Raw genomic sequence first — 25,146 nt, forward strand, 5'->3', positions numbered from 1 at the left:
AGCTTCCCGATTCGCGAAGCGGGAACGAAGAAAAAAAAGATTTAAAAAAAAAAATTATTAATAAACATTTAAAATATATTTTTGGATTTAAAGAAGAATACATTTTACAGCTACAAATATTAGCTGTTAAAAAACCAATGAAATTCACTGAAAAAACCATAGGTTATAGACCATATATAGTTAGGAATTAGCATTTACAAAACCTTGAAAATTCACTGAAAAAACCATAGGTTATAGACCATATATAGTTAGGAATTAGCATTTACAAAACCTTATTTTACTCACACAAAACCATTGAAATTCCATATATAGTTAGTTGCACTAACTATATATCGCGCACCCGCAATCCACTGCTGATGATGTCACATATTACATCATTCATGACATGGTCAGTGACATCACTGATGACATCACTGATGACATCTCAAATGACATCACTGATGACATCACTGATGACATCTCATTTGACATCAATGACCACATCACTGATGATATCATTCATGTGACAATACAATGCATCTCCTCACATTTTAATATAACCTCTGTTTCACCCAGTGTTAAATACAGAGTATAATTTTTGAAACCATTGACATACCAATACTAGTTACTACATACGCACTCACTGATTCCTATGTCTACACACACATTCACTCATTCACCCATACAATCATTCATACACACAATCACTCATCTTTACAACACTATCATATGCACTCATACACCTATACAGACACTCACAGTCTGCCACTCATCCATGGAGTTACTCACACACCTAGTCAGTCCTGTAAAGAATCAATGACACTTCCATTTTCTTGTCTATACAGTTAAACATAGAGCACCTTACATTTTCAAACATGTACTAACACACACTTACCTTCTTATACAATCATTGATACAAGTACACATTGATCTGCACAGAGTCACACACCTCCCAGCCAGCCACACACACACTCAGTCTCCCATACAAATACTTGGACAATCAATCAGTAACCCATATAGTTAATCATATAGCTACTGATCAACACATGCAGCAGTTTACAGAACAACAGACATAATGATGCACAAATTAAGACAGTTTAGTCACTAACCCATGCACTCAGTGAGACACATTTAATCACTCACTCATACATTCAGTCATGCACCTACTAAATCCTTTGTCCAGACACTTATACTTGCACTCATTCTTCAATATGTAAGACACATTTTAACTTTACAGAAACATACAGTCACTGGATGTTGTCATCAGTGATGTCATTTGAGATGTCATCAGTGATGTCATCAGTGATGTCACTGACCATGTCATGAATGATGTAATATGTGACATCATCAGCAGTGGATTGCGGGTGCGCGATATATAGTTAGTGCAACTAACTATATATGGAATTTCAATGGTTTTGTGTGAGTAAAATAAGGTTTTGTAAATGCTAATTCCTAACTATATATGGTCTATAACCTATGGTTTTTTCAGTGAATTTTCAAGGTTTTGTAAATGCTAATTCCTAACTATATATGGTCTATAACCTATGGTTTTTTCAGTGAATATATATATATATATATATAAATTTTACATAATTTTACCTTAAAAATACATTAAAGATAACAGTTTATTAATTATACCATACCATCACCGCCATGAGGGCAACGCCCAACGCTGCCGGGTTTTTTCCTTTCTCTTCACCCGCCGTGGGGGGAACGGCTCTTCAAAACTACATCACCCAGTATTTCCTGCCTTGTCGCCCCGCTCTGGCGCCCAGCAGCGCACCTGGAGGCGCGATTTAAACGCCGCAAGTCTCCCGCAGAGCGGGACTCCGAAAGTGGCAGCTCCACAATCTGGGCAATAGCGAAGGGAGCATTAGCACCATACCATCGCCGCCATGAGGGCAACGGCCAACGCTGCAGGGTTTTCACCTGTCATGAGGGGAACGGCTCTACAAAACGACATCACCCAGCATTTCCTGCCTTGTCGCCCTGCTCTGACGCCCAACAGTGTGCCTGGAGGCACAATTTAAACACTCCAAGTCTCCCGCAGTTCGGGACGCGCGCGGACCGTGCCCGGGCAAAATTTGGGCCAAGGGCGGGCCCGTCCTTGCCCATCATCGACAGGAAGAGGCAGGGCAGGGCCAGACTCCTTTCACCTTATCCCTGGGACACACTGTTCGTAAAGACTTTTTGAAGACTCTTTTAAGGTACTGTGTTAAGTCAAGGTGGTACAATCCATTTTTAATTCCTTGTTATCTTCTTCCCTTTGGGAGTTCTAAAGTCGACCATACATAGTACAGGGGCATTGATGTTTTAAAACATTTCTTTTTCTCTTTGTTGGTATAAATATCCCATTTGTGAATTTGTTGTTGACCTAGAGCATTTATTCTTGGTGTAGTAATGGGCAAAAGGAAAACTCTGGAGGGCACAGCGGGGCAATAGGCCCTGCTAGCGGTGCAGGCAAGGGGAAAATGGCAAGGAAAGCAGTGAAGAGTGCAACTGTTACCAACAATTGTGTTATGAATAGAATTGACAATCTTATCACGGAATGTGAAGGGCTTCTAGGAGTTGAACTACTAGCCCCCTCTGATTATGTTAACTCCTCTCATGATAAGGATCCTATCCCCAAGCGCCCAACTATTGCCCCCCCAATGTTCCAAAAATCTATACGCAAGGGTGCAGTGAGCAGTCATGAGACTTGTTGATCGACACTCCCCTCCAATTGCCCATTCTTCCCACTCATGATGCCATAAGTCACCTCGAGCCTTTAATTATTTGCACAAATTGATTTGCAGTATTGGCCGGGGAGCCTGACTCCTATGAGATAGTGCAACCCCCACAGCCCACTCCAACACTTGGGAAGAGCCCAATTGAAATAGCTCCCACTTGTTTCTCTACACCTTCAGACTGTTATTTCTCTTAAGGAGGAGGTTGGGTCATTGAAGGTGATGATTGAGGAGCTTGTAGGCACTGTCAAAATGCTAGCTCTTAACAACTCATTGCACGTGCCAGCGACCTCCCAACTACCTAATTTACAACAGGCACCAAAAATAGGAGATTTTATAAGTAGTGGCCCGTCGCATGCTCCTGTAGTTACATCTCGATGAGCCACTATGGTTCCGACTCTTAAGCAGACAGGTCTCCTCGAAGTTCACCCCTGTAGTACTCAGCAAAAGCAACTCTATTCTCAAGTTACTGAAAACCATGGAAGGCCTAATAATGCTTTAACAGTTTCATCCCTGGGTACTAAAGCTCATGTGTAACAGAATAAGCAATCTACCTGCTCTCCTATACAAACACAGACTTTTTTTTGTTAATGTCTCTAAAATTGTCTCTAGGGGTAGATATGAGAACGATGCATCCTTGAAAAAAAATCCATACATTGGTTACGTCACGTGAGGGGATGCCGCTCGTTGATTAGGGAAGATATAGTCAGAGCACGGAGATGTACGTCCAATAATAAACCTATGGACTTCATCGAACTTACCCTGACCAGCTCTGATTTGGCGGAAAATTTTCTGGCATTAGAGTACAGGACCTGCCCCCCGGATTCTTCATCCGTACAGATTAGGCGCTTCCCAACAATTGCTGCAGCCAGGGCTTATGATTTGTGATACCACTCCCCATATTAAGAGGGTCCTTGCTCGAGGCAGTTGATTGACAATGTCATGATTCCCAGCCTCGGCAGGAATTAGAATCCATACTAACCACTAACATCCAAAACTCCCCTTACATTACCCAACCATGTACCATTCCTGAACAATTTCCAAACTCGTCAATACTTACCAGTCACAGTGGCCATCCTGGTTGCAGCTTGAGGGATCAGGGGGCTGCCAACACCTCTGTTCCACCTTCTGTCCTACTCCCCTTGGCCCAACAAATTCCACCATGTAATGGAATTTCAGCTTCCCAGCTTAAAATCCTTTCTTGGAATGAGGCAGGTCTCCTTAGCAAAATGTTACCTGATCGGAATTAGTTGATTGAGGAACATAACATTTGTATATTCCAAGAACCTTGGAGCCTAGTTCACTATATAAGTCTGGTTATACTTGTTTTTTTACTTCTGCCGTTCCTATGGGGAGGGGGCGGCCCTCTGGAGGTCTTATTATTTGGGCCAAGATTGATATGGGCTGCAAAATCACTGAACACCAATGTGCGAGCCCAGATATTATGTGGCTCTCGGTCAAGGGAAGAAGAGGAGGGGAAATCCTTGAGCTGTTTAATGTTTACATAAGGGGGATACCAGGGGGTAAAGCATCAAATATTGTCTTGTCACTGGAACAGGAGTTATCCAGCTGCCCATCAGATTCATACTTTATGATCGCTGGGGATTTTAATTGCACTTTCGAGCCATTAAGCTCTGAAGATTTGCTGGGGGTAGAGGAAGATGATACTAAGGGGCCCATTAGGATGACGGGCGGACTTTGTACGTCTGCCATCCCATCGTAGAAAGGGACTGCCCGCCATAAGGGCGGGGGTCCCGTGGGAAAATTAGGATGCCCCCGCCACAGTGGCGGCGCATCCTGTATTTTTAACACCACCCGCCGCAATGCTAAAAATACATGTTGTGCATTTAAAAGCACAACATGACAGGCACCGCTCGGTGTCTGCCATGTTGTTCTTTGAAATGCAGGGGGGTACCATAGGTACCCCCCATGTGCACCCCCAAGCTCCCCGGAGTCCCTGGAGGCCTGCAACGGGCCCCCGCATGTAGACTCCTCATGCCTTTCCGTGGCAGCAATGCCGTCACAGAAAGGCATTCCCCAGCACACATTGTAATATGGCTGGCGGTGTCAAACAGACACCGCCACCATATTGCAGCCTTTTCCGGCCCGGTCGCAGTAATGCAGCAGACGGTCTTTCCGTCCGCCGCGGACCCCCAAGCCATAATAATATGACGGGTGGTCATTCCTGGAAGGATGGCGGGCAGATCGCCCATGCCAGGCCGGCGGTGGCTACCGCCGGCATGGCGGGGGCGAACCGCCCACCATCCTAATGGACCCCTAAGTGGGGTGTCCCATTGCTAAATATACCTCCCATTAAGAAATGGTTCCAAGTAACAGTTCAGATTAGTGCACTCACTTTAGAAATCGGATTAAGGGCTGTAAATGTTAGAACTCCCTCTGACGCTGAAGGGGCTAACACATATAACAGAGTGACTTGTCACTCTCGAATTGACTACATATTAGTTGACGTTAGACTTTGGAGAACCATATTAGATATGGAAGTGATTCCTTCTACTGATAGTGATCATAATATATTAAGTCTGATTATGGAAATCCCCAGGGCTTTTTCTCTTCCCCTAAACCAGGGTGTAGGCGCGCTCATGATGACAAAAGAATTGGTCCCATAGAATTGGGATAGAATAGAAGAATCCCAAATGGTTGACATTAGGCATACCCGAAGTGAAAATACCCTCAAAATGCGGGAGGCCCTTAGCGAAACAGATGGTTTGTCAAAGATCCCAGAATTATATGAAAGAATGATAGCCCAGATGGGGTATTTTTTGATTGTAGCGGACCATGCTGGTAAATCAGGTACATGTTGTAAAAGTCGCCAGACTTGGTTTAATGGGCATTGTAGACAGAAGAAAAAGGCACTGATCTGAGCAATAAAATGCAGAAATTGTTCCTTAATAAGAGAAGCTAGAAAGGATTACAAAACTGCTGTTAACCATGCAAAGGTTGAGTGGGATGAGATGAGACTCACTTGCAGAACTTAAAGATTGCAAGTGCAGCCAGGGATTCCAACCTTTTTAGGAACATGGTTAGGCGGTCAGGTAATAAAGACCCTGATATTATTCCTAATCATATTACGAGCCAGGATTGTTATAACCTTTTCGGGAAACCTTATTCTGGGACTAATCCAACTTCCCAAGGCGGAGCAAATTGCCATTTAAGTGCCTGTTCCATTTTGAATGGTGCTGACCGTTTCACCTCAGTGGCCATAAAGAAAATAGTTCCAGCAAAAGCCTCGGGACAAGATGACCTCCCGGGAGATCTTTTTCTTGCTGATCCCCCCAAATGGGCAGATTATATTATGCTTTTAATTAACTCTATTGCAAAAGGTAGTGCAGTACCTGACTCATGGAAAGGTGCAGATGTGGTACCCATTTTTAAAAAAGGCCCAAGGGATGTCCCTGCCAACTACCAACCAATCAGCTTGATTGATGCTTTGCAGAAAGTAGTTGGCAGGGTGTTGTTGCAGAGAATTCATCATTGGGTGGATGATGAGAATATTCTCTCTCAGTACCAAGCGGGATTCAGGCCCTGTACACGGACGGTGGATCAAGCATTTAGGTTGCTTTTAATCTACTAGAAGGTTGTTGTAATTGGCCTTCATTGACCTAAGGACTGCCTTTGACCTGATCCCCCATGAGCGGTTCTGGCATCTACTAGATAATATGGGGACCCCACCAATGGTTCTGAATCTGCTGATTCGTCTTCATGAGGGCAATTATGCCCAAGTTAGGTGGGGGTCCCAAGAACAGAAGACAGATAGGATCCCTGTAAACAGAGGAGTACACCAGGGTTGTGTCATGGCGCCCACCCTGTTCTCCCAATATATGAGTGGGGTAGTTAGCTTCCCCCAAGAATTTCCATCTGATGCCCCTGCCCTGGCAGGAGACAGGGTTCCTACCCTGCTCTTCGCAGTTGACACACTCCTTATATCTAAGACTCCGGTTGGGCTCCAAAAACTCCTAGACAGATTTAATCTTTTTCGTGAGTCTAGGGGGCAGATTGTCAACACCTTCAAAACCAAGCTCATGGTGTTCAACCCCTACAGGCCATATAGAGGTAATTTTAGTTCAGATGGAACCCACTTAGAACGAGTTGCGACGTTTGATTATCTAGGCATTTGGCTCTCTGAGAAAATGCATTGGAGACACCACATCGACAAAATGCTTTTGAGCTACAAACGTGCGGCAGGAGCCCTAATTAGGGAACATCGCTCCTCGCAGAGCAGACCTGTGGCTCCTGCTCTTACAATCTACACAGCTAAAGAAGTTAGTTCAGCCCTCTATGGTGCTGAACTCAGGGGCTTCGACAATGTAGATGGAATTAGCAGATCTGAACATAAATTCCTAAGAGATCTAGTGACGCTCCCCTGCAATGTACCACTGAAACCCCTGATGAGCGATATGGGCAGGCGGTCTTTTAGAGACATAGCCAGGCTGCGGCCCTTGTTATTCTGAGCCCACCAGCGATGGACTCCTGAGCTTGCCAGCTACGCCTCTGCGCTCACAGAATTGATGGTCTTAGATGGCAACCAAAGAATTTGTTGGTTGCTTAACGTCAAGACAATAATTCTTACGCTTGTTCTCAAGGAGGCGTGGGATACCCAAACCCCACCTAGTAAGGCTGAGATCAAAAGGTGATAGTGGGCACGGGTTGATGCCCAAGAGCTTAGCAATTTGAGATTGGGAAGGCTTACAGAAGAATTTTACCTCTACAAGCAGCGCATATTTTTAGAACCGTATTTAGATTTTATCCAGATGCCACGTGATAGGGCACTTTACATACAGTTTAGGGTAGGTTCACTCCTGGTACGAGAGCTAACTGTAAAGTGGAACGCCCCATACCAGACGACAGCGGACTGTCCCTGCTGTAAGGCACCGACTGAGAGTGCGACCCACCTTATGTTTGCTTGCTCCACCTATAAGAGGGCAAGAACATGATGGCTTAAACCCATCTGCAGCCAATTGGGCACCCAGGAACATAGCGTTGCTTTGCGCATTCTGAAGTCGAATGCAAGTACCCTCTTTGCCTGTGGCATGGCCAAGTACCTTGGTCATGTTTGGAAAGTAAGGTTTAAATTCTTACGTGGGACATCCCAATTAATAGCTCAATTGGTTTGCTTATTTATATTGCCCTGTCACTTTATATAATATCAAGCATTCAAGTTGGAACTGAATTAATGTTATTGTTGTATCAAGTGTTTTATCTGCAATGGTTGTCCTTACCGTCCTTTGGAAATGAGAATCTATTGTGTTTATGGATTTGCATATTTTTAACTGTCGCTTACTTGATAACTCGTATTTTTATTGATGATTGTATGAATGTTAATGCTTTTAAGATACCTGCAATCGAGTGAAGCTATCTTTGACTTGAATTATTTTAAAGTAAATATTTGTATACATTATTATGTTTGAGTGTTTATTTTTTTAATTAAGTTTATTTGTTATATATTGTAAACATGTATATAAAATTTAATTTTTTTTGTTAAAATTAATATTAATATTTAATATATTGTATATATATATATATATATATATATATATATATATATATATATATATAAATCAATATTTTTACATCGATATTTTTTATTCAATATTTTTGTACTTACCCTTTTATGTACAGGAGTCGATATTTTTGTAGTGTATATTTTTAATTGATATATTTTACATAAATATTTTGTACATCATGTTATGTCAGTGATCCGTGGAATGTAATTTCAAATACGGCTGGCATTTTAATGAATTGATGCCCATGGCATTTGGCAGAAAAGCGCCTTTCATTCTTCATGGTTATCTTCCTCACTGCCCTCCACCCTGCTAAGGTGCTCTTTCTTAGGTCCTCTACGGTGCCTTTTTCTCAGGGCTTTGCAGCACTGAAGTTATAGTCAACCACGTATCACGTGTATTCATTTCAATCACCTCAAAGGTTATGTCTATTTACACACTAACACTATGGGTTATATTTAAGAAATTGTCACGTAGTGCAGCACAGCAAGTCACCTTGCTGCGCTGCACTGCATGACAGGGAAAGGGCAGGAATGCACTGTTTTTAAGGCAATACTGCACACTCCTTCCTTTTACCCTTGCGTGTGCCCTTTTGGCAGCCTAGTGCCAATGCAAGGGTGCTTCCGCTGCATACAGGATTTGTGCCCTTTCCTGCACAAAAATAATCCTGAGAGGCATAATCCTCTATCTATGTGTGCTGCAGAATGCAGCACACAGAGAAAGAGAAAGTAAAGAGGAGAAATAAAGACATTTCTCCTCTTTATGCCTCCCCTGGATAGGTGTATCTTTTTGGCACATTCTCAGGTCAACCAGTTCTGGTAAATCTGGATATGTGTAAAACCCATGGGAGTTGCATGGTAACACTCAGGCAAACCTTGTGGAACGCTGTTCCAGGGTAGAGTAAGGCAACACTGTGATTTGCGCTGTGTTGCTGTACTGCAGATTAATTGAGCTACTCAGAACCACGCAAAGTGGCCTTGTGTGGCTTCATAAATCTCGCTTACGGTTTGCATCACGCATGTACCACAATGCAAACTGGGTCAAAATTAGGCCCCTAAGTAATTAGGAATGTGGATTGAAACTCCGCTTGTGGAACCACCTTTTAAATGTAACATTAAAGACTCACAGGTTGCTAGTGGTAACTCCTTTAGTGTCCATGCATCCGCCAGAAAATGTTCACACTTCTAGACAAGGCCTTATCAATGCTTCCCTTGTCTACACTACTCTTCATTCCCATCCATTCCTCTATGGCCTCGCCTCATCTTTTCCCCTATTCTTGAATGCTTCCTCCAAACCCTCTCTTCTCCTCTGTCATAAACTCCCCTGATGCCCTTTTCCTCCTTACCCTCAAACATGTGTTCTCAGTTGTACTATACTATTGAGGCTTATACTAGTCATCCCTTTTAATGTCCTATCCTCCCTGTACTAACCATACTCCTATTTTTACCTCAACCAATTCAATTCCTTGTGGGCCCCCTTTTTTCCGTGGATACTTCTCATGAAACTGGGCTGGATTAGCCCTTAAGCCCTTGAGTGTCTGAAACTTTCTACCCGACCCCTCCATTCCGCCCCTCCTAATACATCAGAATTATTCCCAATCTACTCTTCATATTCATTCTAGGGATGGCAATCTCTCTAAAGATAATTACTTAATGTCATAACAGACTTATGCTCATTATTTATCCTCTGAGGCAATTATTTTACCTCACTTGGATGACTTGCACTTAAATTTGATCATATATTTATCATGATGGAGCAATCAATCAATCAATCAATCAATCAACTTTTATTTTGTGACTATTAAAAACCATTGTAACTATAAAACAATATATCAAAATATATGATATGATAAGACAATATTTTAAAATATGCTTTGGTAAAACAATGATTGCTGAGTTTTTCAAATTTGGAGCCCTTATTTACATGGGAACTTGTACCGACTCACAAGTCTCAGGTTTTACAAGCAACTGTTAAAAAGGGGAGGATATTTTAAAAGTGTTTCAGATTTTTGCATTGTGAAGTTGCAGGTAATGCAGGCATTCGGGCACTGCATAGCTCTAGGCAGCTGAGACAAGAAGGTACTGATTTTGTTACGCCCTGGTGCCAAGTTGGATAAGGTGGCCCTACCAACTGTCTGCAAGTTGGTTGTAAAAATAAATGCTGCTTTATCAAATAAATTTGACAAGGCGCAGGCTAGTTGGAGATCCTCGCCTTGGAAGCATGCCTTAACTGCTTGCCTGCAAGTTCGTATTTCTGTTTTTTTCAAAACAGTTTTTAATATGCATCGTTGTTCCTTTTCCTATTTCCTGCATATGCATAGCAGGTGTATCATATACTCTTTTGAATATCCGCATAGTCCGCAGTTGCTTGTCGATTGTAGGCATTTCCACGAGGGCAGATGAAACAGTGATGGGAGAATGCCCAACCTTAGTTGGAGGTATTTCTCCTTTGTTGACTGTGTGAAGCCGACACCTAAATAGGGTTGAGGAGAGCCTCTGGTTTAACTCTGTAGGACAAACCAACGATGTGCCCTTTTCTTTGTTATCCGCTAATGAAACAATTTGTCCCTGTTTTGTTCACCAGCTCTTTAATGTATTATAGGATCTAGTGCTCTCTCAGAGATTTTGTAGAGCCAGGCAGTCTATTGAGTTTTGTAGGTAGGTTGTTGCTGCGCTGTCTTTTTTGGATGTCAGCTCATTCCAGAGGTAAGTGTTCAGAGTTTTCAGATCCATTCCCTTTATTTTGTACCAGTAGTTAACATAGGCACCCGTCCGTGCTGTTTGTTGGTTCGGTAGGCCGAATGCAATTCTTAATTATGCCAGAGATGTATAATTGGGAAGATTAAATATAATGCTGATCACCCTGGCTACTGAGCTGTCCAAAATCTGCACATCACCTAGTCGTAGGCATTCTCTTACGTAGGTAATGGTGGGAATGAGTTTGGCTTAGATCACCTGTAGCAAAGGAGTGAAGCTTAATACCACCATTTTGAGTTTGAGGTTTGTTAGGACTACCGCAGTTGCAATGCCTCTCCATACTATTGCTGCTTTCTGTTGCTGGAACATGCCTTTACTGTCCACTATTACACCCAGGTACTTGTATTCTTCAACTGTTTCCAATGGGGATCCTCCTAGTAGCCAGCAGTATCTGTGTGTGGACTGCCTCGCGTTTTTTCCCATAACCTTTGTTTTACTCTAAAGGGCCGATTCCGATTTGGTAAAATCCCTTACAAATAGCCATACGGAGCATATTTCCCACACAAATCGTACCCTTAAAAGTCCCCATACGTACGATGAAGTACAATTAGGACCCAAAGCAGATCTCCGTACGAATTGTGCAAAAGACCATACGACTTAAAAATCCATACAAATCGCATTAAGAACACGCATTACGCGACGTCCGTACGGATCGAAGCAGCATTTTCCGACCCAGCAAGTACGATTCGTCTCGTCAACACTCCGTATGACTCTTTTGTCTATGGGAGCTCAAAACGTACAGAAAAGCAGATTTCAACTCGAACCACGTATCAAACGGACCCCCCGGGTACTGTGCGTACAACCCATGATTGCAGGGGTATAGTGCCTAGGGGTATGGTGCATAGGGGTACGGTGCGTAGAGGTACGGTGCATAGGGGTATGGTGCATAGGGGTACGGTGCGTAGGGGTACATTGCGTAGGGGTACGGTGCATACACCCAATGATTGCAGGGGTACGGTGCGTATGTGATTGTGTGGCTCTCCGTACGAATTGCTCATACCCACGTTTTCCGTACGAATCGCCTTCTCATTCCCCGGTCCGGATCGTACTTGTTAGGTCGTACAGCATGTTTACGATTCGTACGGTTCACTTTGAGGGTCCGTATCGTACGGATTTTCCCTTGCTTTTCGTACGGTTTGCAACGATTCGGACGTATATTTTTCCTACCAATCGTACTACGTGATTCAGACGGAATTGTACGATTCGTATGGAAATTGCTACGGATTTGATTTGTCGTATGGATTAGTTTACCGAATCGGAATCAGCCCCTAAGTTTATTCTTAATCCATTTGTAGCTGAGTAACTGTATGTTGTATTAATCAGATGTTGTAGGCCAATCCTCGTGCGACTAATTAGGGCAATATTGTCAGCGTAAAGTAGGTCTGAGAGGTTAAAGCCACCCAATTTAGAAGCATGGGAGTTACAGTTGTCTAACGGGGTGAGATCTGACATTAGGAGGTTGAATAAAGTTCAGACGCAGCTTTATTTAAAGCCCTTGGTCGTCATAGTTTTTCTCGACAGACAGTTACCGGCTCCCAGCTTAATTTGGGCCCATGTGTCAGTATGGAGTAGAATCAGCTGAGACAGTGAAGCAGATAAATTTTTTCTTTTCGATAGCTTGTCCCATAATTTATTTCGAATGATGTTATAGAAGGCAGAAGAATAATCAATGAAGCAGATGAAGAGTGGAAGGCTAGCAGTTTTGGCAGCGTCTATTAGAAGAGATATGGCGAGGATATTTGTTGTTGTTAGAGTGGGTTTACAAAAGCCTGTTTGGTTAATTGGAATTGCTACATTTTTGGTGACCCAATCAGTGAGTTCATCCAATAAGAGGCCAGCATAATATTTGGCATCGTTGTCTAATAAGGCAACAAGCCTCTAGTGTTTTGCTTTGTTTATACTGCCTTTCTTGCGGATTGGAGATATAATTGACCCCTTCCACGAGTCTGGTATTATTGCTGCTTCTAAAAGCTGTTTGTACAGTGGCAATAATGCTGCTGGCCAATATTCCAGATCTTACTTATACAGGATAGGTAGGAGGGAAACAACCTTTACAACGCAGTCATTACACCGCAATACCTTTACAACAAGGTTGTTACAACAAGCATGTTGTTAGTACTTGATGCATTTACATCACAAGTTTTTACAACAAATTCCACTAGGGGGTGCTGAGGTATTGGAAATTAATTCTAACACCTTCCCTACTGTTGCACAAACTGGATTAGGAATAGTAAATAATACTATTCATAAGTCCAGCGCGCCCCCTAGTGGAAGTCACTGTAAAGGCTTGCGATGCAAATGCATTGCGTACTAACAACGCGGCTGTTGTAATGATCGTGTTGTAATAGCACGTGATGTAATGCATCACGTGGTAAAGTGCAATATTCTAGGTGGAATGCCATTGGGACCCAGAGCACCCTCTGCCTTTCCTTTCCCTATCCTTTTCACAATCTGGTTGTCCGTAAAGCCTATGGGTTCTGGCTCCGGTAATGTAGCCAGGTCTAATATACGACTACTAGCTCCTTGTGGCTCGTTCAAAGTGTCAGATGGCTCTGTATTAAAATGATGCAAGAGGTAGTTAGCCCATGCTTCTGTAAAATGTGAATTAATACAGGGTGCTCTTGAATTCTGGAGACTATTCCCTGTGCCACAAAACCATGCACTGTTGTTTGTTTTTGCATCATGCATTAGTTTGGCCCATAGCTTGTTCTCCATCTCCCTTTTTATGTGCACGGTGAGTTTCTTTTTAGTGATTTTTAAGTTTCTTAATTCCTCTTGGATGGCCTCGTCGGGCCCGTGTGATGTGGCCGCCGCAGTGATTTGTTTATATCTCTCTTGAGAAGCCTTAGGCTAGGTTTGCTCAGTAGTCAAATTATTAAGATTCAGGGATTGGCCTCCTTTGTGATTGTCCTTCAGTTCTTACACGGGTATTTTCTCTTTATGAGTGGGCTTCCCCGAGGTTGTTGATGAAGGTTTCTCAGTGGCTTAAGATACAATCTTTGTAGTTTTGCCCGCCTCCCAATGTTTTTTTTGCCTCAGCTTCGAAGCCTTCCCGGTTGCAGGTATTGCATTTTATTCTTTTTTGTTTGACTGTGAGAGTCACGCTCATGTTCCCTACTGGCAGGTTTGGCATTACACCTTGTATATTTACCATTGTCTCTTGAGGTAAGTGGTCGCTAGCATCCATTGTTCCTATTAGGAAATCAATGATTTTACTGACCAGCGGAAATGATGAAAATGTATAGTCTATTGTAGTACTAACTGATGCATTATGAAAAGTTGCTGCCGGCGGGCAGTCTTTGGGAAACCACTATTTAGTGCCACCAGGTTCAGGTGTCCAAGATCCTTTAAAAATTCCATTGCTTGCCTAGATTGTTTACCCCATTTACTTTCTTCCTGGTGTGGGATTCCCCATGTTGAAAACTGCTCTTCCAATAAGGAGTCCCTAATCAGGGGCCCCAAGAGGTGCATGTTGAAATCCCCTGTTATGGTGATATTCAGGGTTACCTCCTGATATTATCCTTGGTGGTTCTGAAACCAAGAGTTTCATCCCTGCTTTTTTCTCCCAAGGATGGCTGTATATGTTTAATAGTATTATTTGTTATTAGGTTTATTGCCTCATAGGTCCAATTCAATAAACTTTATACCGTTGTTTGTTGACTGTTTAGTGTCCAATTTCTTTATTGCATTTATGCTCCTTATTGAAGTGTAGATCAGTTGTTCGCCTTTTAAATGACCAAATTTGGCATTTCTGACCGCCGGTAGGTGGTATGCTTTAAAACCCTGTAGTTGATGCGGTTGGTCCACCCAGATCTCTTGGAGAGCTATAAGACCACATTTTGGGAAATACAGTAATAGTTGTGTATCATTGATTTTGTTTCCTAGGCCATTTATATTCCGGGAACACAGTTTTAGATGGTGTTTTAATGAGGTGTTTTGTTGCAAGCCTTGTCAGGTTTTCTTGTTGCTTGTATTAATTGTCTTTGCTATCCAAGTCCAGTCATTTGGACGTATTTTTCCATATTTGCCTGGGGTTCCAGGCTTTGATTTCCGTCTGCAGGATGGAGGTACTTCGGGCCCCTTTGAGGACCGATGGGGTCTTTCCTGCTGTTAGCATATTTGGGGGCCTATCTCCTTCCTGCTCTTCTTGTGTTTTAAACAGAGGCTCAGGTATCCAATTTGTTGATGAGTTTTAGTCGGATCCTCCAGGTGTTAAATCGACTTTCCTCCTTCAAGATTCTCTGAGCTATTTCCTGAGAAGCCCAGGTTGTCTTGGTTACCTCCTGATCAGCCAGATGTTTAAAGCCTTTGAACTCAACATATTCTAATTCGCTTGTGTTTATGTCTGTCAGATTACTGATGAATGATAACAGTTGTAGTATGTTGCCTCGATTGAGAATGTATCCCCGGCCTCTTGATGTATACTCTGGGATGAGCAGAATGGTGCGATTGTTAGGATCCTCCCGGTTACTACTCCTTGCCTTATTTTCTGCAGCGGGCAGTTGTTCCTGGATCGGAAAACTCTCTCTGTTCTGGTTGGCAATGCTTCCGCTTGCTGTTCATTTGGGCAGGCTCTGGTGCTGCTGGTTTCAGTCCCCTTTGTTGGGCTAGTGTGGTTGTTTGCTTTTGGAGTTGCTCCCAATCTTTCCTCTGAGCCTATTGCCTCCATCGCTATTTTGGCCCTTCTGAGTAGAGGGAGATTCCATGGTCAATGATGTTGATGGTATCCGAGTTGCCTTGTGTGTTTCTTCTCCCTTGGAGTTGATGTTCCTGCTTTGAAGTTTTCCCTTACATTGGTGATCTTTATACTCCCTTTCCACCTCTGCTTCCAGCATTGTTTTTTCTAGAATTTCTTTACTCACTGGCGGCTGTAGCAGGACATTACCAAGCTGCAAGTCACTCCTTCCATCGTGCTGTTTTCTGCTAGTCAGCTTCTGGCCTCCTCCTACAGCAGCAGCATAGATCTTTTTGTTGGTGTGCTTTGATACATTCCTGCTATTCCCTGAAGGATTTTGGTCCAGGGATCCTTTGCTTCAGAGTCCTTGTTTAAGGTTTTTGGATTCTGTCTCTGCTGCATCCTTGCCCCCATGCTGCTTGAGGTTGAGACTGACATGTCTTTGCCTTCAGTGATGTACTGTTCATCTGTTGTGGCATGGATAATTTCACTTATAGAATCGAGTTGCTTACTGTTACTCCCTAGTGATCTTTGTGTCTGTTATCCATTTGCCATTGGCAGGTATATTGGGGGTTTCTTGTTTTGGACTCTCCTGCTTGTTTCCCCCTGTGGTGCTGGGATTTAACACTATCGAGTCTTCACCTTGGCCAAGATGGTGTCCATTGCTTGCATTACTAGTTACCTTGTTCAGGCTGATCAAAAGGTCTCACAGTAATGATGGAATAGTTGTGAGTTTGTCCACAATTCTATGGTAAGTACAGCTCTGCTGAATTATTTTTGTTTCCGCTTGGACCCTCTTGATCATGCTGCTCATGTCCGATAGCTTTTTGTCAATGTTCGACACATGTATTGCCAGAAAGTTTAGTAGAGATTGTTGGACATCCATTTTAGCTGAATGATACTGCAGGGCTTTTATTGAGAGTTGTAAAGTATTTATTAAGGAGGACCAGAGATGTTATTCTTCCGTTAGTTTCACCTCTGCCACCCTATTTTGCTTAGGCTTGCTGCTGTCCTCCGGGGATATGACCAGGGAGTATGATGCTACCATCCTTTCCCACTCTTCTGTAGTGAGGTATGATGTATTTTTCAACTTAATAGTTTCCGTTAATTCGTTCTCTGCCCCCTCTATTTTTGCAAATTCCACCGGTGCTTTCTCTGTCCCCTCTGCCATAGTCAGTTTGGTCATGCTGATTTGCTGCCTGGGGTTCTATAGTACTTGTGACCAGGCCGCTATTAATGGTTATAGATCCTTCTCCCTTCCCGTCTGGGTCGTGTTTTTCCAGAATGTGGGACTGTATTTGGGCTTGCGGGTCAGAGATGTTCTGCGAGCTGGGTGAATTGCCCCCTATTTGGAGTATAGGTGGCGTACTTACCGGAGGCAGGTCTAGAATTGGAATCAGGCTGGGCAGGATTTTGATCTTTGGTTCAAGAGGAAGATCCCACTTGATTCAAGGGGTTACTCCTTTGGAATCAGGATTGTCTAAAGGCAGACTAGTGGGTTCATTTCCTGCTTGTGTAAGTATGTTTATGATGTCCTCTGCCTGATTGCCGCCTCCTGTACTGCACCTTTGTTCTGCCTCTACACTGCTGCTCCTAGCAGCTCCCTCCTCTTTACCTTTTGTTTCACTGTCAGAGCCTCCTTTGCTTACTAATGGTGCGATCACAGATGTCGCTTCTGTTTGTATTATCTATCTCCTTGGGATCCATGTGAGTGAGAAGACCCCTAAGTTCTCTGATGGAAGAGCTCAAAACTGACCCTGCATCCTTCATAAATGAGAATTTTGTGTGGATCTTTGGTTGATAGCCCTTAGTTACCACTCAGCTTGGGGTGGCAGAGTCTATCTCGACCAACGCTTGGTGGTCCAATGTGTCACGGGCTCCTCCCTGCTCGTTTTCGTGCTCTTTGTTTGGGTCACTTGGCTCGTAATATTTTCTATTTCCTTTCCTTCTGGCTGGCGCTGTAGTGGTTAGTTGCCTTTCTCTCCCCGACCTCATGTTTCACCTGTGAGCTGCGGGGTCTTGTGCGATTGGCTGAGCGTTCGGTCAACTATTTTGACTATTTCAACTTGTTTTGCACTCACAGCATAGTTGGTTGTGCAAGGGGTGAGCAGACAGGGCCGTGGCAGGGCAGTGGGGGGCCCTCGAGTGGGAAACTCACCGTGCCAGCCCGCAAGCCGCACCCAGACCTAGGTGGAATGCTTCTGCGGGGGACCTGGGCTCACTCTCTGCGGTACGGATGCTACATCCCCGCACTCAATGTGCCCTCATTTATCGTCTATACAAAAGGGGATGATGGACGGAGCGTTTGAGCAAATCAAATCCATCACCATTCTTTAGCCCACTCAAATCAGTCTGACCCTGTGCCTCATGGGAACAGTCCAGCCCGAACTGCCAAGCCATGTCTTCCCTGAACCGGAAACAAGCATCCTGGGACCGGTTTCGGATTCATAATCCTCATCAGCCAGGTTATCTTGAATCCAGTGCCCAAATGAGCAAGGGACTCACGTCTGAGCATACCCTGCCACACTTAGGGTGAACAAAGCGATACAAAAGGGGATGATGGACGGAGCGTTTGAGCAAATCAAACACTCACCCCCAGTCAACTGATCTGGGTTTAATCCATCACCATTCTTTAGCCCACTCAGCCACCCCAGTTCAGACATGGCCATATGCAAATCAGTCTGACCCTGTGCCTCATGGGAACAGTCCAGCCCGAACTGCCAAGCCATGTCTTCCCTGGACCGGAAACAAGCATCCTGGGACCGGTTTCGGATTCATAATCCTCATCAGCCAGGCTATCTTGAATCCAGTGGCCAAGTGAGCAAGGGACTCACGTCTGAGCATACCCTGCCACACTTAGGGTGAACAAAGCGATACAAAAGAGGATGATGGACGGAGCATTTGAGCAAATCAAGCACTCACCCCCAGTCAACTAATCTGGGTTTAATCCATCACCATTCTTTAGCCCACTCAGCCACCCCAGTTCAGACATGGCCATATGCAAATCAGTCTGACCCTGTGCCTCATGGAAACAGTCCAGCCCAAACTGCCAAGCCATGTCTTCCCTGGACAGGAAACAAGCATCCTGGGACCGGTTTCGGATTCATAATCCTCATCAGCCAGGCTATCTTGAATCCAGTGGCCAAGTAAGCAAGGGACTCACGTCTGAGCATACCCTGCCAAACTGTCCCTGTGCCTCATTATGAATCCGAAATCGGTCCCAGGATGCTTGTTTCCGGTCCAGGGAAGACATGGCTTGGCAGTTCGGGCTGGTCTGTTCCCATGAGGCACATGGTCAGACTGATTTGCATATGGCCATGTCTGAACTGGGGTGGCTGAGTGGGCTAAAGAATGGTGATGGATTAAACCCAGATCAGTTGACTGGGGGTGAGTGTTTGATTTGCTCAAACGCTCTGTCCATCATCCCCTTTTGTATCGCTTTGTTCGCCCTAAGTGTGGCAGGGTATGCTCAGACGTGAGTCCCTTGCTCACTTGGCCACTGGATTCCAGATAGCCTGGCTGATGAGGATTATGAATCCGAAACCGGTGTTCGGAAGCTTGTTTCCGGTCCAGGGAAGGCATGGCTTGGCAGTTCGGGCTGGACTGTTCCCATGAGGCACAGGGTAAGACTGATTTGAGTGGGCTAAAGAATGGTGATGGATTTGATTTGCTCAAACGCTCCGTCCATCATCCCCTTTTGTATAGACGATAAATGAGGGCACATTGAGTGCGGTGATGTAGCATCCGTACCGCAGAGAGTGAGCCCAGGTCCCCCGCAGAAGCATTCCACCTAGGTCTGGGTGGGCTAAAGAACGGTGATGGATCAAACCCAGATCTTTTGACTGGGTGTGAGTGTTTGATTGGTTCAGATGCTCCGTCCATCACCACCCCCATTTGTACCTCATTTATCGTCTGGCTGCTTAGTTTGCCTTGTTGATTTGGTATATCACTGCAGCCAGAGGTGGTACCTGGGATCCGCGGCGAAGGACTGGAGCTATTCCTGGAACTGTGCCTGATGATTTCTCCTCTCCAAAACTTGCCTTGCTTGGATTCTTTAGGGTTCCTTCACCAGCTCTTAGTTAGCGTTTTTTGGGGGGCTTATATCTTTTTTTGGCTTATTTGGTGTTTGTTGCAGCCTGGAGCGGCATGTAATTAAAGCAGCTGAGGTGCCACTATACGCTGCAATACAATGACATGAGAGGCAGCTTCCAATGCTTAGGAGAGTGAGGACCTGAGGGAATTGAAGGTCAAAGACTACCTCCGAGATACCCTCGTACCACACCCAGCGGCTGCCTTCTGTCAATGGTTTCAGCTGTGCACCGCACTCACCGGCAGGGAACCAGGATCTCAGGAGCAGGGTGTCTTCCAGGGCGGTTCCCAGAGCGGTCCACTCACTTTTAGGACCTGGGCAGCCCTGGGGGGTTCTCGAGAGCCTTTTCAAGTTGCAGGAATTGCTGGATTTGATGGTCCGAAGCCCGAGGCCCCTCCCGCTGCTCCGCTCCGCTCCTCGCCTCCTCACCGCTTGGTGCACCAAAGACTACTTGAAAATCAGGCCTCATGATGGAGCAAGTTTTTTACTCTCGGACTATAACACCATTATTCATTTTAATGGAATCTGACGTACTCTCCCTGAAACCAACCTCAATCATATACAAGTTGTGCTGAAAAGAAATCTCGTCCTTTATCCCCAAAGAGCATGCTTTTTCTTCTTCAAAGAGTAAATATTGGACCTCCTTGAAGGTCTTGACTCCCAACGCCCCTTTTCTAGCTCTGATATCCTTCTGATCTCTCTCCTCAATATCCCTCTCCTCTGAAGACATGAATAATATCATAGCTACGTTAGTGCATTGGGTCAAAAAAATACATGAGATGATGTCACTTATGCTAATGTACTGATGGCCCTCAGGGTAAGCAACCGCAAGGAATGTCTAGCAGGCAATTGCATTGTCATTAAGCTTAATTCCTACTTGATGCAGAGCTGCATTCACTGGGCACTTATCCGCTAAATTTCTCAAATAGCATAGTTATTAATCACAATAATTTTGTTTTTTTACAGTCTAATGCTGCATGTGATTTGCCAAATTGTGTTCAAGGGGAAATGAAAATTATCTCTACCTGTGAAGTGGTGTTGGGTCAGAGGGAGCTCTTAATAAGCAAGTTATTAACAAATTACCTGTTCTTTCAGAATATACCATGCCCCAGACTCTTGCCCTACCCTCAATAAGATCCAACATGCCTGAAATAAGGAAGCTATTTCATTATAGAACAGGTTTGAGCCTCTGTCACTGATGGATGCGACTGTGTGATGCCGGGCAATTTTGGAAACATACCTCATCGGAGTGGTTATTGTGATTTAGGAGGCACGATATTTAGTGCAGGAAAAAATAGGGCTTTATTTTTTTTTTACTTGTGTATGTTGTCGGTTTCAGGATTCAGGGTGGGACATTTTTTATAGCAATTTTTAACATCATTGTACCTCAAAGAAACCATGACTTATGTACTACTACAGCTACATGGGCACCAGTCTTATGTCATCTGGTGGTTTGGTATATAGATTACTGTAGTTTTCTCTTCTATGATAACATGCCTTTCTGAAGATTCCTCAATTGTTTTGGCTCTGCTGTTTTTGCTTGTTTTTTTAATGGATCTCAGATTCTTCTAATTAAATAGAATAGTCATAGTTTCAGTAGGGTATCTTCTTTGTATTTGAAAGTGCAGTCAAATGTGAGATTCGGGAAGGATGTGTACTAGCCCGTCTGTAATTTTCTTTGTTTAATAATGGGGTGGACCAGACCTTACAAACAGTGCATGTCCAGGCCCCCCAAGTGGCTGGACGCCCCACATCGGTACTTTTGTATGCAGATGATGCTGTCCTGTTGGCCAGGACTACAGTGGGGCTGCAATCTTTAATGGATACCTTTGGGGATTTTATTGCTGCTAGGAAATTGATTATTCACAAAAGCAAAACCTATACAATGGTCTGTTGGCCAAGTGCTAAACGACGTAGACCTTTTTTTTTTGCCAGTAACTTCTGTAGATACCTTTTGCTACCTGGGAATTACTTTTTCACGTAACGGTTCATGGACACATGAAATTATGAATGTCAGGGGCAAAATGGACAGAAGCACCCATGTTTTTTTTAGATTTTCAGACAAGCTGGGCTCTAGGCCGGTCAAGGAGATGACAGCAATCTATAGGGCATGGGTTTTATTCATTGCATCATATGGGGCTGGTGTGTGGGGTTACCATTATAGAAAAGTGTTGCAGACGGAGGAAAATGGTTTCCTCAAAAGCCTTCTCAGTCTGCCCACTTTGGCTTTAGACCACTCACAGTTTAGTAGGGCTTCAGTACCTCACAGATGTAGTTGCATCTCGCCCCTTATTGCTCTGGCACTCTATATGGTCCAAAGAAGAAACAAGTTTCCCAAAATCAATAATTTTAGACTGTTTTACTTTGGATAATGTCATGACGCTCCCTTGGTTGAGTTTATTAATTCTTTGTACAGTAAATTGTTTAAGATGTCAGTCCGGACTAACCCCCTACAAGTAATATCACTCAGTAAGCTGTCTATCAGAGACACTTTTATGAAACATAGGAGGGAAGTTTGGCTTGCCTGCGAAAGCAGGAAACCAACTGTAAAGTTTTACCTAACACTTACTACAACAGCTGGCTGCTAAGATTATTTAACTTAAATTCCCAATCTCATGCACAGTTTTGTTCTTGCTAGATTTAGATTAAGAATTGTCCACCATTTAGTTGCCTTTCCTAACATGGAAAACTGTCCTTTGGACACGATTCCTTGCCCATGTGACGGGCAGAGTAAGCAGAGCACTGTGCACTCTATGTTGTTCTGTGGCTTTTATTCTGGTTTTAGAAGTTATTATTTAAAACCACTTTTGCTTGCGTATGGCAATGGATCGTATCTTGCTGCAGTAAAATACTAATCCGAGCTAAGCAATGCCAGGGTTTGTCTTAATGTGGCACTTGTTATTATAAACGCATTTAATACAAGCAAAAGTATTGTTGTACCGACTTAGGGGCCGATTCCGATCTGGGTCAGAAATCCCTCCGACCGAGCTGGATCCGGGGTGTTTTCTGACCGATCCAGACTCCTGCAGTCCGTCCGAGCGAGTATGATGGGGCCGTATGCAGTCGGACTCATTTCGGTCGGACTCCCATTGAAGTCAATGGGAGCCGGTCGTACAACGCGTACATGGACTCCCAATAACTGAATGGGTACGTTCCGGACAAGTGCGTCCCCTACAGTGGGTACGCATCAGTGCCATCCGCACCGTACATGCCTGTGTTGGGGAGACCCATGGGTCTCCCCCTGTGCCCGAGCCGTAAGGCTGCGGGTAACAGCACCGGGAGCTATTGTGAGCCGGAAGCTCCGAATCGAGCATCGTACTGGCTCGGTCGGGATTCGCCTCCATTGCGTGCCACGGTTAGCTTACGACCGGGACGTACGGATCGGTTTGACCCGGAAACGATTCAGACGGAGATTTCGCGCATGTTTGCATCGTACTTCGCCGTCCGGACCGTGTACGTACTGGACGGAAATTCAGCCTCCGAATCCGACCCGCTAATCCCGAACCCGATTCGGAGCCCTTCCGACTGAAATCGGAATCGGCCCCTTAGTGTTGACCCCTTGATTTTAAGAAACTGTACGGATTTTTAAAAAAAATAATACTTTATGTGTTTTTAGATTAACTTTGGCCCCAGGCTGTATATCTAGCGCTATCTGTTTTGTCTTTTACTATCTGATATTATTCATGTGTAATGCAATCAGTTCTTATTTATGTACACGTGTATGGTTGTTTTATACATATCAAATAAAGCTCTTTGACTTAACTTGACTTGTACTTGAAAGTGTTATCTGACTTGAATTAGCCCAGCATGAAAGAATCATTTTCCCTAGTCAGTATGGGGGAATTCAATGCGAAGATTGGAAATGGATTGGACCCATTGTTGGACCTTTGTGGACCAGGGATTTACAATGGGGTTGCTTGATGTCAAGGAGGACAATGACAGACTAAGGAGTATTTTATAGGTTTTATATGATCACACATTTGGAATCTTTCTATGGGATCTCTACTACTAGCGTGTTAAGAAATACCAATTAAATTAATCCTGATGGGTTGTGGCTTGCTAAAACATGTGGTGAAATAGGTTAAACTATTCATACAGGTGTAATTCTCCACCCAGGTTGAATACACAATATTTACCAACATGCACTTTACAACGTTTGAGACTTATCATTACACAAATATATTCATAAAGAACAAGCTTTGCTCGTTTTGAAAAATCTACATCCAAGCATACAAAGGCTGAATGCATGATCACTTACTTTCTGCAAGATACATTTTTTAAACTAGGATTTTGGGGATTTTGGCATAAAATAGGCTAAAGCACTTAGGGACTTATTACAAGGCCCCTATGACCCTGGAACCTCACTTTTATTGATGCTGCGGCAGCGCACATTGCAATGCTATATCTACAAGGCCACGTAAAGCCAAACTGTGTGGCTTCTCATGGCCTTGTAAATATGGTGTGAGGCAATGCAGCACAATTCGCTGTGTTGACTCACACTGCAATGGGAGGCATACCATGGGTGTTACAGTGGGTGTTCCCACATGACACCTATGGTATTTGACACAGTCCGAGATTTACAATGTCCTGTAAACCTGGGAATGTGTCAAAAGCCTACACCTCCCCAAGGGTGGCTTAGAGGAGGTGCAACTTGAAGAAATAACTTTATTTCTCCTTGTTTTTTCCTCTTGCAGCACACATAGAAGGAGGAAATTGCCTCTAATGATTTTGTTATTGTGCCAGAAGATGTCCTTTCTTGCACAAAAACAATCAGTCTCACAATCCTGACAAGCTTACATCCTTATGCAAGGGGCCTGCATTGGAGCATGGCAGCCAATTGAGTGCCAATGCAGGGAAAGAGGACATGAATGTGCTGTATCTGCCCTTTTCTTTTGGCGTAGGGCATAAGGCAGCGCAGAAGAAAAGCTTGCAGCAGTGCTCTATGGTAAAATATTGTCAATGAGGCCCTGAATTTCAAGCACTGCACTCATTGTTGCATTTACTCAAATTACCGTTTCAAAATGTATGTGACCCAATAGTTTCCCATAATTTTGTGTATAAAAATAATTCTTTTAAATACCTAAACATTCTGGTAGCACAGACCAGGCTCCATTCAAGCAGGTGACTTTGCTGTTTCCAAGTATCTTATGGTAACTTTGACACTTATATTCTACTGTAGTTCCTGAAGGATAGGAGGGCTGTGGGATCCCCACAATATCTCCATTGTGAAGGATTGGTAACGGACCACACTTGCTGCCTTCCTCTGAAATGAGACAAATAAATTACATATCATAAAAATGTCACTCTAAATATGAAATCAGCATTGAAAGTAGAAATTAAACAAACTTTTGTATTTGTGGTCCAATAAAATCTCCTTAAATTTAGGGATGTCTGAACATGT

At 43.8% G+C, this 25,146-nt stretch overlaps 1 protein-coding gene across 4 annotated transcripts in view; it reads right to left on the reverse strand.

Annotated features, from left to right (window-relative positions):
- Positions 1-25,146, reverse strand: part of LOC144755198 (coagulation factor XIII B chain-like) — a 603,405-nt gene that overhangs the window by 317,881 nt on the left and 260,378 nt on the right. For 3 of the 4 annotated variants that reach the window (XM_078643896.1, XM_078643904.1, XM_078643878.1), the window contains exon 2: positions 24,826-25,008. The exons of the other annotated variant lie outside the window; for it this stretch is intronic. In XM_078643896.1, the coding sequence (XP_078500022.1) occupies positions 24,826-25,008 (183 nt within the window). The remainder of the gene's footprint in view (positions 1-24,825; positions 25,009-25,146) is intronic. 4 annotated transcript variants of the gene reach the window in all.

This window comes from Lissotriton helveticus, chromosome 1_1 (assembly GCF_964261635.1).
Source record: "Lissotriton helveticus chromosome 1_1, aLisHel1.1, whole genome shotgun sequence".
NCBI classification, from domain to species: Eukaryota; Metazoa; Chordata; class Amphibia; order Caudata; family Salamandridae; genus Lissotriton; species Lissotriton helveticus.